Raw genomic sequence first — 14717 nt, 5'->3', positions numbered from 1 at the left:
CAGTACATCAGGAGACGTGGAGGAGGCCGTAGGAGGGAAACAACCCAGCAGCAGGACCGCTACCTCCGCCTTTGTGCAAGGAGGAGCAGGAGAAGCACTGCCAGAGCACTGCAAAATGACCTCCAGCAGGCCACAAATGTGCATGTGTCTGCTCAAACGGTCAGACTCCATGAGGGTAGTATGAGGGCCCAACGTCCACAGGTGGGGGTTGTGCTTACAGCCCAACACCGTGCAGGACGTTTGGCATTTGCCAGAGAACACCAAGATTGGCAAATTCGCCACTGGCGACCTGTGCTTTTCACAGATGAAAGCAGGTTCACACTGAGCACGTGACAGACGTGACAGAGTCTGGAGACGCCGTGGAGAACGTTCTGCTGCCTGCAACATCCTCCAGCATGACCGGTTTGGCGGTGGGTCAGTCATGGTGTGGGGGGGCATTTCTTTGGGGGGCCGCACAGCCCTCCATGTGCTCGCCAGAGGTAGCCTGACTGCCATTAGGTACCGAGATGAGATCCTCAGACCCCTTGTGAGACCATATGCTGGTGTGGTTGGCCCTGGGTTCCTCCTAATGCAAGACAATGCTAGACCTCATGTGGCTGGAGTGTGTCAGCAGTTCCTGCAAGAGGAAGGCATTGATGCTATGGACTGGCCCGCCCGTTCCCCAGACTTGAATCCAATTGAGCACATCTGGGACATCATGTCTCGCTCCATCCACCAACGCCACGTTGCACCACAGACTGTCCAGGAGTTGGCGGATACTTTAGTCCAGGTCTGGGAGGAGATCCCTCAGGAGACCATCCGCCACCTCATCAGGAGCATGCCCAGGCGTTATAGGGAGGTCATACAGTCACGTGGAGACCACACACACTACTGATAGAAGGATTACTTTATCCTATCCTAGGTATTCCTTAAAGAGGTGGGGTTTCAGGTGTCTCCGGGAAGGTGGTGATTGACTCCGCTGTCCTGGCGTCGTGAGGGAGTTTGTTCCACCATTGGAGTGCCAGAGCAGCGAACAGTTTTGACTGGGCTGAGCGGGAACTGTACTTCCTCAGAGGTAGGGAGGCGAACAGGCCAGAGGTGGATGAACGCAGTGCCCTTGAATGGGTGTAGGGCCTGATCAGAGCCTGAAGATACGGAGGTGCCGTTCCCCTCACAGCTCCGTAGGCAAGCACCATGGTCTTGTAGCGGATGCGAGCTTCAACTGGAAGCCAGTGGAGAGAGCGGAGGAGCGGGGTGACGTGAGAGAACTTGGGAAGGTTGAACACCAGACGGGCTGCGGCGTTCTGGATGAGTTGTAGGGGTTTAATGGCACAGGCAGGGAGCCCAGCCAACAGCGAGTTGCAGTAATCCAGACGGGAGATGTCAAGTGCCTGGATTAGGACCTGCGCTGCTTCCTGTGTGAGGCAGGGTCGTACTCTGCGAATGTTGTAGAGCATGAACCTACAGGAACGGGTCACCGCCTTGATGTTAGTTGATAACGACAGGGTGTTGTCCAGGATCACGCCAAGGTTCTTAGCACTCTGGGAGGAGGACACAATGGAGTTGTCAACCGTGATGGCGAGATCATGGAACGGGCAGTCCTTCCCCGGGAGCAAGAGCAGCTCCGTCTTGCCGAGGTTCAGCTTGAGGTGGTGATCCGTCATCCACACTGATATGTCTGCCAGACATGCAGAGATGCGATTCGCCACCTGGTTATCAGAAGGGGGAAAGGAGAAGATTAATTGTGTGTCGTCTGCATAGCAATGATAGGAGAGACCATGTGAGGATATGACAGAGCCAAGTGACTTGGTGTATAGCGAGAATAGGAGAGGGCCTAGAACAGAGCCCTGGGGGACACCAGTGGTGAGAGCACGTGGTGCGGAGACAGATTCTCGCCACGCCACCTGGTAGGAGCGACCTGTCAGGTAGGACGCAATCCAAGCGTGGGCCGCGCCGGAGATGCCCAACTCGGAGAGGGTGGAGAGGAGGATCTGATGGTTCAGAGTATCAAAGGCAGCCGATAGGTCTAGAAGGATGAGAGCAGAGGAGAGAGAGTTAGCTTTAGCAGTGCGGAGCGCCTCCGTGACACAGAGAAGAGCAGTCTCAGTTGAATGACTAGTCTTGAAACCTGACTGATTTGGATCAAGAAGGTCATTCTGAGAGAGATAGCAGGAGAGCTGGCCAAGGACGGCACGTTCAAGAGTTTTGGAGAGAAAAGAAAGAAGGGATACTGGTCTGTAGTTGTTGACATCGGAGGGATCGAGTGTAGGTTTTTTCAGAAGGGGTGCAACTCTCGCTCTCTTGAAGACGGAAGGGACGTAGCCAGCGGTCAAGGATGAGTTGATGAGCGAGGTGAGGTAAGGGAGAAGGTCTCCGGAAATGGTCTGGAGAAGAGAGGAGGGGATAGGGTCAAGCGGGCAGGTTGTTGGGCGGCCGGCCATCACAAGACGCGAGATTTCATCTGGAGAGAGAGGGGAGAAAGAGGTCAAAGCACAGGGTAGGGCAGTGTGAGCAGGACCAGCGGTGTCGTTTGACTTAGCAAACGAGGATCGGATGTCGTCGACCTTCTTTTCAAAATGGTTGACGAAGTCATCCGCAGAGGGGGGGGAGGAGGGGGGGGAGGATTCAGGAGGGAGGAGAAGGTGGCAAAGAGCTTCCTAGGGTTAGAGGCAGATGCTTGGAATTTAGAGTGGTAGAAAGTGGCTTTAGCAGCAGAGACAGAAGATGAAAATGTAGAGAGGAGGGAGTGAAAGGATGCCAGGTCCGCAGGGAGGCGAGTTTTCCTCCATTTCCGCTCGGCTGCCCGGAGCCCTGTTCTGTGAGCTCGCAATGAGTCGTCGAGCCACGGAGCAGGAGGGGAGGACCGAGCCGGCCTGGAGGATAGGGGACATAGAGAGTCAAAGGATGCAGAAAGGGAGAAGAAGAGGGTTGAGGAGGCAGAATCAGGAGATATGTTGGAGAAGGTTTGAGCAGAGGGAAGAGATGATAGGATGGAAGAGGAGAGAGTAGCGGGGGAGAGAGAGCGAAGGTTGGGACGGCGCGATACCATCCGAGTAGGGGCAGAGTGAGAAGTGTTGGATGAGAGCGAGAGGGAAAAGGATACAAGGTAGTGGTCGGAGACTTGGAGGGTAGTTGCAATGAGATTAGTGGAAGAACAGCATCTAGTAAAGATGAGGTCAAGCGTATTGCCTGCCTTGTGAGTAGGGGGGAAGGTGAGAGGGTGAGGTCAAAAGAGGAGAGGAGTGGAAAGAAGGAGGCAGAGAGGAATGAGTCAAAGGTAGACGTGGGGAGGTTAAAGTCACCCAGAACTGTGAGAGGTGAGCCATCCTCAGGAAAGGAACTTATCAAGGCGTCAAGCTCATTGATGAACTCTCCAAGGGAACCTGGAGGGCGATAAATGATAAGGATGTTAAGCTTGAAAGGGCTGGTAACTGTGACAGCATGGAATTCAAAGGAGGCGATAGACAGATGGGTCAGGGGAGAAAGAGAGAATGTCCACTTGGGAGAGATGAGGATCCCAGTGCCACCACCAGGTTAGAGTGGCAGCGGCCACGCGGTGTGAAGCGTTTGTATGGCCTGTGCAGAGAGGAGAGAACAGGGATAGACAGACACATAGTTGACAGGCTACAGAAGAGGCTACGCTAATGCAAAGGAGATTGGAATGACAAGTGGACTACACGTCTCGAATGTTCAGAAAGTTAAGCTTACGTTGCAAAAATCTTATTGACTAAAATGATTAAAATGATACAGTACTGCTGGCTGGTGAAGTAGGCTAGCTAGCAGTGGCTGCGTTGTTGACTTTGTTTGAAAGTGTAGCTGGCTAGGTAACCTCGATAATTACTCTAAACTACACAATTATCTTAGATACAAAGACAGCAAAGACAACTATGTAGCTAGCTAACACTACACTAATCAAATCGTTCCGTTGTAATGTATTATTAGTTTCTACAGTGCTGCTAGTCGGTAGAAGTTGACTAGCTAGCTAGCAGTTGTTGACTAGGTAAGAGAACGGTGGCGCGGCGACGAAAATAGCTGGCTAGCTAACCTCGATAATTACTCTAAACTACACAATTATCTTTGATACAAAGACAGCTAAGTAGCTAGCTAAAGAATTGCTCAGATCGCATAATTGAAAAGCATTCCTGGTTGCTACCTCATTAAGCTGGTTGAGAGAATGCCAAGAGTGTGCAAAGCTGTCATCAATGCAAAGGGTGGCTACTTTGAAGAATCTTAAAAAATATATTTTAATTTGTTTTTACACAGTTTTTTGGTTACTACATGATTCCATATGTGTTATTTCATAGTGATGTCTTCAGTATTATTCTACAATGTAGAAAATAGTAAAAATAAATAAAAACCCTTGAATGAGTAGGCGTGTCCAAACTTTTGATTGGTTCTGCGTGTATTATTATATTTTATTTTTTTCTTCCAGTCGGTTAAACACTCTAAACAGTCTACCCGACCACTAGGAGGCGTCCGCATGTTCTCAAAGCACACCGTTGCCTCGTTTTGTATTACATTCCAATGATAAAATTGGGGGGGACATACTATTAGTATGTCATACAGCTCTCTTCTCCTTAGTATGTGTAGTCCTTTAGGGTATAGTCTTCAGTAGTCATCCCTAGGCTGTGTGTTGTGCGCATTGTGTTCCCTCCTCCATAGCAGAGGCCCGGTGGACTGTGTGTGTGGCTGACTGAAGGAGATGCCTGTTAGTGATGATTCATACATACAAACTTCACTGTATACGGTGCATTCGGAAAGTATTAAGACCCCTTGACTTTTTGTTACTTTACAGCCTTATTCTAAAATTGATTAAATAGTTTTTTTCCCAAGTTTGGCACACCTGTATTTGGGGAGTTTATCCCTTCCTTCTCTGCAGAACCTTCACCCCAGTCTGAGGTCCTAAGCGCTCTGGAGCAGGTTTTCATCAAGGATCTCTCAGGACTTTGCTCCGTTCATCTTTCTCTCGGTCCTGACTAGTCTCCGAGTCCTTGTCGCTGAAAAATATCCCAACAGCATGATGCTGCCACCACCATGCTTCCTCGTAGGGATGGTGCCAGGCTTCCTCCAGACGTTAAGCTTGGCATTCAGGCCAAATAAGTAAATCTTGGTTTCAACAGACCAGAGAATTTTGTTTGGCCACTCTTCCATTAAGGCCTTATTGGTGGAGTGCTGCAGAGATGATTGTCCTTCTGGAATGTTCTCCCATCTCCACAGAGGAAGTCTGGAGCTCTGTCAGTGACCATCGGGTTCTTGGTCACCTCCCTGACCAAGGCCCTTCTCCCCCGATTGCTCAGTTTGGCCGGGTGGCCAGCTCTAGGAAGAGTCTTGGTGGTTCCCAACTTCTTCCATTTAAGAATGATGGAGGCCACTTTGTTCTTGGTGACCTTCAATGCTGCATCATTTTTTTTGTACCCTTCCCCAGATCTGTGCCTCGACACAATCCTGTCTCGGAGCTCTACGGACAATTCCTTCGTCCCTCATGGCTTAGCTTTTGCTCTGACATGTACTGTCAACTGTGGGACCTTATATAGACAGGCGTGTGCCTTTTCAAAATCATGAAAAAATTAATTGAGTTTACCACACGTGGACTCCAATCAAGTTGTAGAAACATCTCAAGGATGATCAATGGAAACAGGATGCACCTGTGCTCAATTTTGAGTCTCATAGCAAAGGGTCTGAATAATTATGTAAATAAGGTATTTCTGTTTTATTTGTTATAGATTTGCACAAATTTCTAAACCTGTTTTCGCTTTGTCATGGGGTATTGTGTGTAGATTGAGGAGGAAATGTTTTAATTTAATCAATTTTAGAATAAGGCTGTACCATAACAAAATGTGGAAAAAAGTAACCGTTCTGAATACTTTCCTAAGGCAATGTATGTGTTTGTCATGCTTCCTCCATTTCACAAATGCTTCCTGCTATTTGATTTGATTTGATTACTCCACCTACTCCTCCTCCTCTTCCTGCAGAAATTGTGATTGCAGGGAAGGGAACTAGGGCAGGGAAGAGAGAAGGGTAGCTAGGAGTATAATCCCTAGCACAGGACTTATTACTTGTGGTAGGTCTGGGTACCAATGTATGCCACTGGATAATGTGTACTTATATCTGTGACAGCTGAGCAGGCTCTTGCAGCAGAGTTTGCGGAGGCGGTGGATGGAGAGGAGGGAGGAGAGCGAGAGAGACACGAGAGGAAAGAGGGAGAGAGAGTGAAATAGAGAAACAGAGGAGGATGAGAGAGGAAGGAAATAGAGAGAGATTGGAGAATGCTGCTCATCAGTGAAATATAGAGATTGCTCTTGATTTCCCCAGGCTTTAAGCCTAAAGATCAGCATTATTCTGTTTTATTGGTAATGAAATTAAAACATAATTTTTCCTCTCTCTTTCTGTCTCCCTCTCTCTTTTTCTTCTCTTTCACTCTCCCTCTCTCTCTCTCTCTCTACCGCCCGGCATCACCCTTTACACAAAGTGACGCCATTAAGGCCTGGAGGCCATCTGTTAGTTGCAGCCCCTTGTATTTGGCCTCGCTCTGTTCTACGTGTCAGGGCCAGTACATGTATGATAGCCACTTTGTTTTTAATTGCATTTTAATATGCATAGAAGCCATTGTGATGGCTGTTGTTGACGACATCATAAGATAAAGGTTAACCTTGGAAACTAGGAACAGGACCTCGGTTGACTCCACTAGAACTTCTCCGAAAGCTCCAGAGGACCAGCAGCCCACTTCGAAAGCTTTCCTCACTGAAACTATTGGTGTCCTGTGCAGCTTTGGTCTGGAGACTTCACAGCTCAATTATATTCATTGCTACTGTACAGTGTATGTCCATCTGCTCCGTAAAATATTTCAGGCTTTAATTAACCAGAAACATTGATACATCGGAGAGGCAGAAACCTTCAAAAAGGCAGAAACATTAAAAAGTATATATTGATAAATAGCCGCAAGGCTGATTCTTATGACTACATACTACAACTAGGAATGGGGAGCAGCACCCAATGTCGAGACCACAGCCCCACACCCAAGTAATTGAATGCTCTCAGGTAATATACTTGAACCCAATTAACTCCTGTCTCACCTTAACAGTGTGGGTGCTGCAGCAGCCAGCCAGTAAGTCAGTTCCCTGCAGTCTACAGACCTTATCATTCCAAGGGTTAATTGAGTTTATTGGCCAGGCGTGTTCCGGCAATGCGCCCAATATACAATTACGAGGCACAGTGATTCAGCTGGATCAACAGGTGGGCTCCCAAGCGAGCTGGGTTCACGGAGGGCCTGGTTGGCTTTGTCAAAGGATCTCAACCTAATCAGACATGCTGGCCGAAGGGGGACTCTCTGCAGACTGGAAAGGTCAATGCCCATGCTTGTCACTGATTCACCCTCTTTGAGGTGGTGCAGGCAGGAGCAGTAACAGGGAAAAGGGAGATAGCAAGGCTTTTGGAAGTGTGGCAGTGTGCCATTTGCACTGGAGCATTGTTCTTTGAAACAGTACAGTCATTCAGTGTCTGGTACCACTATCACAGACGTGTCACAGACAGGACAAAAACATAGCTGTTAGCACTAGGATTAGTGTGCTTTGCCAATTTGCAATTGTGTCAGACTGGGGTTCAAACCCGAGTTTCCTACTCTCAGTGACTGAGTTAGTCCGCTGACCCAAAGCCCAGTACTTTGTAGTGTGGTCCATATTAAAGCATTGATATAGTATCACATTACTTGTAGGTAAAAAAGTTGGTTTGGAGTGCATGTTAAGATAAGGTTGTCGGTCATATTGTGAGAATTATATAATGACGGGTCTATCTTTAATAAAATCATAGGCTTTACAGATTGATTACTTTCTCTTAGGCAGGCACTGTGCTACAGTAGTTAACCCAAAATCCATAATGAATTGTCTCAAAATTCTGATAAGACACTGATGATTATTAATGTTGCTATTTAAAGCATAATGAAGGGATAATTGCAGTCATACTCTGACATTTCACGACCCTTTCTGCATATTTCTCCCCTCGACATGAGTGCAAAAGGATTAAACATACGAAGAATAAAAACCCTCAACCAGCGAAGATCCATCTGTCTCTGAAAAGCCCCAATTATTGTTAGTTTAAGCATTTCATCTATGGCCCGCAATTTTATTCTTGCTTTACCCTGGTTATAAGAAATTAAATATGTTCTGAAGTATATTGATGTAAGCTGCTCTACCATAAAATCATAGCCTCTTTAATAAATGCTTGAAATTAGCTATGGGCATCAGTTGGAAGGCAAGAAGGGGAGAGAAAGCAGCACATACTATAGGATGAATGGCAAATTCCTAGTCAAGCCCCCTGACTATGGGTTAATACATTTGGGCATTGGGGAACTAGCTGGAGGGTGATCTACATGGAGGGTGAACATTACTCTCTAAAAGGTTTCTATGACCAACGCTCTGTCATAGAAACACTTGTTTAATCCTGGGCTGTTCGTTAAGTATGGCATTCAAAGCTGGCTCCCAGCCTAATTAGCGAAGCGCTAATTTATCCCCACCAGTATTAATTTACGAAAAAGAGAGAATACGTTTGGAGAGAGAAAAACTAAACGACAACACTGAAATTCTGAAAGCGCTATCATCACCCAGTCATGCAATGCGAGTAGACTGAGAAATCCCCAGTTGAGCCGACCATGAAATGTGGCACGGATGGAACTATTCACACTGCAACTTTTTTGCTGCCATTTCCCCCATTTAAATATATTGTCATCATGAATATTTTAGAAAAGTCCATTCACGAGTAGCAGTGCATAGAAATAGAGTTAAAGACTATAAAGTGTTAACAGTGCTTTTTGGGTTCACAAAATGGTTATATTAACAAGGGGATGAAGTCTTGCAGAGACATCACAGGATCATTTTAAGAACTTGCATAACACTTTACATGAAGTTGCTCTTATAGGCCTATCTGTGTAGTAACAATGAAACTACCCTGGTAACAACACTGCATTAGCATAATACTGTTCAGTTGAACAATGGAACATGTTATATGAATGTTTCATGGACTGTCATATGGAGTGATTTTAGTGCCACCAGTAAATTGAGATTACATTTTTGGTGGCACTAAAATCACTCCATACTGTCATCTATAGCTCGGTTGCATCCATAGCACAGCCCCATCCCTCAGCTTACCAAACAGTGCCAGGATCAGGCTGTTGAAATGACATATTGTGCCTTTAAGGGTCTCTCTTCCCTTCTTTACTTTTGTTTAGGCCTACTTTATGTTCTACCTCTTATGTTTTAATCTCTGTGGTAAATAACAGGTACAAACCTTACACCATTAATGAGTAATACGGATGGATTTTAGGAGGCAAACACGTTTTTTTGTTTTTCTATAATTCACTTCCTTGTATGACTTGAAAGGTCATGTTATCCTCTAGAGCCTGTTGTATTCTGAGTTTTTGAGGATATTTGAATTGAGAGTATTTCTCTACTTTACAATCAAAAGGGATTGCTGCTACAAAATTCCAAACATATTGTATGCGACAGAAACGTTTGAAGTTAGTTCATTTAGGCATAGTAATATTAGCTCTTCCGACGGTGGCCTGAGGAGGGCTTGCCTCCAGCCTCATTACAGATAGCGGTCCGTTAGATGCTTGCTTGCTGGGCTGTAGCATCCTACCATTTTCAATGTTTTGCACTCAACTATGCTATTGATGGGGTTTAGTAAACAAACCACTTCCGACACTGACCTTCGGCCTCTATAAACTACATTCTAGGTATCAATAACATCAAGTATATTTGCAATTCTGGAGAATCAAATCATATGTTATTCGTCACATACTTCATAAACAGCTGTAGACTAACAGTGAAATGCTTACTGACGGGCCCTTCCCAACAATGCAGAGAGAAAATAAAATAATAGAAAAGTAAAACGCGTAATAAAGTAATAATAGATACATAATGAGTAAAAATAACTTGGCTATATAAACGGGGTACAAGTCGAAATGCATGGGTACGAGGTAATTGAGGTAGATATGTACATATAACTAGGATTAAAGTGACAGATAATAAACAGTAGGAGCAGCGTATGTGATGAGTCAAAAAGTTAGTGCAAGAAGGGTCAATGCAGATAGTCCGTGTAGCTATTTGGTAACTATTTAGCAGAACTGTTCCTTTAAGTGTTTCTGGAGTATTATCTAGTAAGGTGTCACTCAGAAATTCTGTGAATCACGCTCGTTTGTCTCCGAGCAGAAGGCGGTCCCTACGGACTCTCTCAGCCATTCTGTGTATTCAAGCAGCAAGCTCTTTCATTCAGTCGAGTTAAGAGAGGACAGTTCCTCTGAGAGTTCTCAAAATTAGACACAAAATGGGAAAAATATATCACGAGGCCCTTAAAATATCTCCTAATAAATTGCCTCGCATATATACAACAACAATTCCAAGTTAAGCTTTTCACTAGAAGCTATATTATCCTAGACGTGTGACTTCTGAGTTCTCATATTAGTGCTAAGTAGCCCGTTTTGCCCACATACTCCAACTTCCACTGTGTAGCTGTGTCTGCTAGACGTGTACAAAAGAGCGACAGGAACATTGCAGATTTAGCACTGTGTTTAGATCACTTTCCACTGAAGTTGGAGCGGCTAATTGATAAAGCCATGGCTACTGGCATCTCATTGCTGTTGGGTTAGTGGTAATTATAGCGCAAGATAATCTAAAGGCTGGATAAATAAATATGAGCTGATGGGACTTTAAAGTCCTGCAGATGGAGAAATTCTGGATGCAAATGAATGGATTATGTTTGGGTTGACATACGGAGACAGGCTCAGATGCTGCCTGTGTGAGAAGGACAGTTTTGCTGTATTCCAAATCAACGCCTAGTCCCTCCTACTCTCTAGGCACTCCTGTAGATCTGAGAGGTTTATAGGTGCAAACAATATGGGAAGTAATTACCATATTGCTTGCACCTACCCAGTGGTGTAAAGTACTTAAGTAAAAATACTTTAAAGAACTACTTAAGTAGTTTTTGGGTTATCTGTACTTTATATTTGACAACTTTTCCTTTTACTTCACTACATTCCCAAAATAAAATAATCTACTTTTTACGCCATACATTTTCCCTGACACCCAAAAGTACTCGTTACATTTTGAATGCTTAGCAGGACAGGAAAATGGTCCAATTCACACACTTATCAAGAGAACAACCCTATTCATCTCTACTGCCTCTGATCTGGTGGACTCGCTAAACACACGTGCGAATTTTAAATGATGCCTGGCTATCCGTAAAAAAAACAAGAAAATTGTGCTGTCTGGTTTGCAAAGGAATTTGAAATGATTTATACTTTTACTTTTGATACTTAAGTATATTTTAGCAATTACATTTACTTTTGATACTTTTAGATATTTACTTGAGTCATTTTTCTATTAAGGTACCTATAAAGGTATGATAATTGGGTACTTTTTCCACCACTGCACCTACCAAATCTTCTCAGATCTCCACAAGTGCATAGGGGATAGGGGTTATTTTAGGACCGGGCCGTTGCTGCTCTGTGGCTGGCTGATGTGATATAGGCCAGGGGCTAGGGATTTATTTGGAATTCTTCCTTTGCCTCCCTGCCTGCCTGACTAATAGGGCCTTTGGTCTTCCTCTCCATAGATCCGCCGGTGGTGGAGCCGGTGTTCACAGAGATCCGCCAGGGTTTGGGTCGCGCCTTCACCCTCAACTGCCGGGTGCTGCGGGCCCACCCGTCCAAAGTGCTCAAGTACGAGTGGAAGCTGGGTACCAGGCTGCTGACCATGGGCCAGTTCGACCAGCGCGACGAGACGGACTACAACGTCAGGGCACTCAATAGGGAGGGCTACGGGGAGTACACCTGTGAAGTGACCAACGAGGCCGGGGTGGGTGCCTGCAGGTTCTTAGTCACAGGTATGTATAACAGACGTCTTTCATTTTTTAAATATTTAACTAGGCAAGCCGGTTAAGAACAAATTCTTATTTACAATGCCGGCCAAACCCAGATGACGCTGGGCCAATTGTGCACCGCCCTATGGGACTCCCAATCACGGCTGGATGTGATACAGCCTGGATTCGAACCAGGGACTGTAGTGACGCCTCTTGCACTGAGATGCAGTGCCTTAGACCGCTGCACCACTCGGGAGCCCTTTGGATAAAAGTGTCTGCTAAATGGCATGTATTATTGTTATATGTTATGGCCAATTTCTTTCCTCGAAGGATAAACAACTTTTGCAGACTGTAGTGTACATTAATGTATGTAATGCACTGCTTTTGGATGTGTATCAGTCAGATCTACAGTATAAATAGTAACAAGCAGTGGACTAACTGAGAATTGTGCATCAATGGAGAGCTGCCCCTTTAATATGCCCGTTCAACTGCTCCTGCCCATCACTCCTGGACACAACGGTTGCATCCCAAATAGCACCTCATTCCCTATTTACTACCTTTAACCAGGCCCCATAGGGCTCGAGTCAAAACGAGTGCACTATTTAGGGAATAGGGTGCCTTTTGGAACGCAGCCAACCTATTGATTTGATTCACGTTCACTTTGTGTGAGTGCTCCCTGTTGCAGCGAGAGACTCCCATTGTTAATACCCGGAGACAAGTAGAATCCACTCTCTGACTATTCTAATGAAATGTATCCCATGGAGATGGCCTTGTCAGCCCTCATAAAAATACATTTAAAAAAACCTAATAAGCTGCTTATCGCCGACACAACAAAACGTCACTTGTTTTCGCTGTAAGCATGAATGACGTAAGCAGCGAAGTTTGCACAGAATTTCAATTAGTTATTGAATAGACAGATGAGAGGAATATCTGTTTTAACATGCAAGGTGTGAAAATACAAATGGGCCGCATTAATGTTTTGGTATTAGTGTTCTTAGCTCTCAGCGAGATGTAAGTTTAGTGTGTGTTTTTACATGGCACTGTATCAACACTACTGCACATAGAAAGTGTCACTGTGATTTTAAGTGGCTGTTTGTGGAAAATACCTATTCAAGGAAGAAGCCTCAGAAAGCCCTGGTTTGTTGTTTATTGCTGAATCATGTTATCTTTCAATGAGACTTCATAATATATTCAAATTCTAATAACTTTGTCCCACGAGACAATTTCTTATGTGGACATGCAGCAGAATCAGCAGGGAGAAAATGTCTTAGTTGTCAATGTGATATGGTGTTGGGATATTGTTGTTCTGCTCTTAAGCTTTTTCAACATCAGAGGCTCAACCCCTATCTTGCTACCAACCATTTTCTGATGGATGGGAGAAAATGGCTAGAATATTTTACTGTTGATAAGTGTTCAGAGTCTGCAGACCAAGAAGTGCAACTGTATCACTGCTAAAGTCTTTCCCGAGTTATTAGTCCCAACTTGGATTTGCATTGGCAATTTTCTGCCCTGTACAGCAGCCACGAGAGAGGATTACTGCACTCTCCATTCTGTCCTCCACCCCATAGAGAATGTCAGCAATTTAGAGAACATGAAAATTCAGGTCCACTTGTTATATGTGAAGGTCACCTCGTATTCCTGTATGGCGTTCCTGAAACGATTTGAATGTCGAACATTAACGATGAGCAAGAAAACCTGTCTGTGTTCCTAATAAAGGTTTGTGGTTCAAATACTCCCTCTCTTGATCCTGGCAGTTGTTTGAATCGTTGATATATATTCTGTCTGGAAAGACCATTAGCTTCCAAACAACACTTCTGCTTTTATTACGGATTAATGCTTCATATTTGAGTGCTTTTTTGAGGAGTTCAGTCACATGAAAGCAAGGCAATAACAAACCTTGAAGGTAAACTCAGTGATACGATTTAGATGCAGAAAGTTAACAGCATAATGGGTCATTTTCCGCAACAACTAAGAGTTGAAGTGCGAAGCTCGACTTCTCCGCATTTTTGGTCCCGTGGCTACAACAGCGTGAAGCGAATCTGTGCTCATGCGCAAAAACTGTGTGAGAGCGAAGTCTTGGATCTCGCTTATCTCAATATGGTTGATGTGATTGGTTGTGGTCTTCTATGTGTCATGTCACGTTACAATGCGCATATATTCTGGGTGCCGCCTTCTGATTGCACGATGGCAGAACATGTGGCGTAGCAGTAACGTTGCTGCGTCCGAGGCTAGTAAAGAATGCTTGACAAGCTGACAGCGCCACATTTCTGGGGAGTTGATTGTGAAATATTGATGGCCTTGGTTTATCTCAGATGTCTGTTTTCAATGGGTAACAATATAGAGGTGTAGGCTATTTGCTCAAGGGATAAGAAGTAAGCAGGTAGGCCTATTTTATGACGTTTCCACTGGATCAGAGCATGACATTTTTCCTTTCAATCTGAGTGGTTATCGAAAAGGAGAGGAACTATTGTCATTCTCAATGGATGTAAAAACAGACTTTGTTTGCTGAGGTGAAGAAAACATTACTTTGAGAAGCTCCACAGCTCATCAGTGGTGGTGTGTTAAGCAAATCAGACATACTATCAGATCCCCAAATGGGCACATTTATAAGCCTACATTTGCGCGCAGGCTAGGTAGCCTATAAGCCAACTTCAATGTGACAGGACGCGCCAAACTAAATTTGTAAATTGAATGAAATAAACCAAAACTTGTTTCTCACAAGTGCGCTCCGCAAACAATGAGCCGACAATGAGAACAGCAAAATACTGGGATAATAATAATATATTGAATGCATAAACATATATTGCCATAACCAAACAAACATTGTGAAATATATATTTAGGAAATAATGGTAAATGCAATACTGGTAATATGCAGTGCCTTCAGAA

General features: G+C 44.7%; 1 protein-coding gene across 2 annotated transcripts in view; it reads left to right on the top strand.

Annotated features, from left to right (window-relative positions):
* Positions 1 to 14717, top strand: part of LOC115162650 (MAM domain-containing glycosylphosphatidylinositol anchor protein 2-like) — a 230038-nt gene that overhangs the window by 144497 nt on the left and 70824 nt on the right. For both annotated transcript variants that reach the window (XM_029714139.1, XM_029714140.1), the window contains exon 9: positions 11584 to 11853. In XM_029714139.1, the coding sequence (XP_029569999.1) occupies positions 11584 to 11853 (270 nt within the window). The remainder of the gene's footprint in view (positions 1 to 11583; positions 11854 to 14717) is intronic.

Source organism: Salmo trutta, chromosome 25 (assembly GCF_901001165.1).
Source record: "Salmo trutta chromosome 25, fSalTru1.1, whole genome shotgun sequence".
Lineage (NCBI taxonomy): Eukaryota > Metazoa > Chordata > Actinopteri > Salmoniformes > Salmonidae > Salmo > Salmo trutta.
The sequence above is the reverse complement of the archived record's forward strand: the minus strand, read 5'-3'. Positions and strand labels throughout refer to the sequence as shown.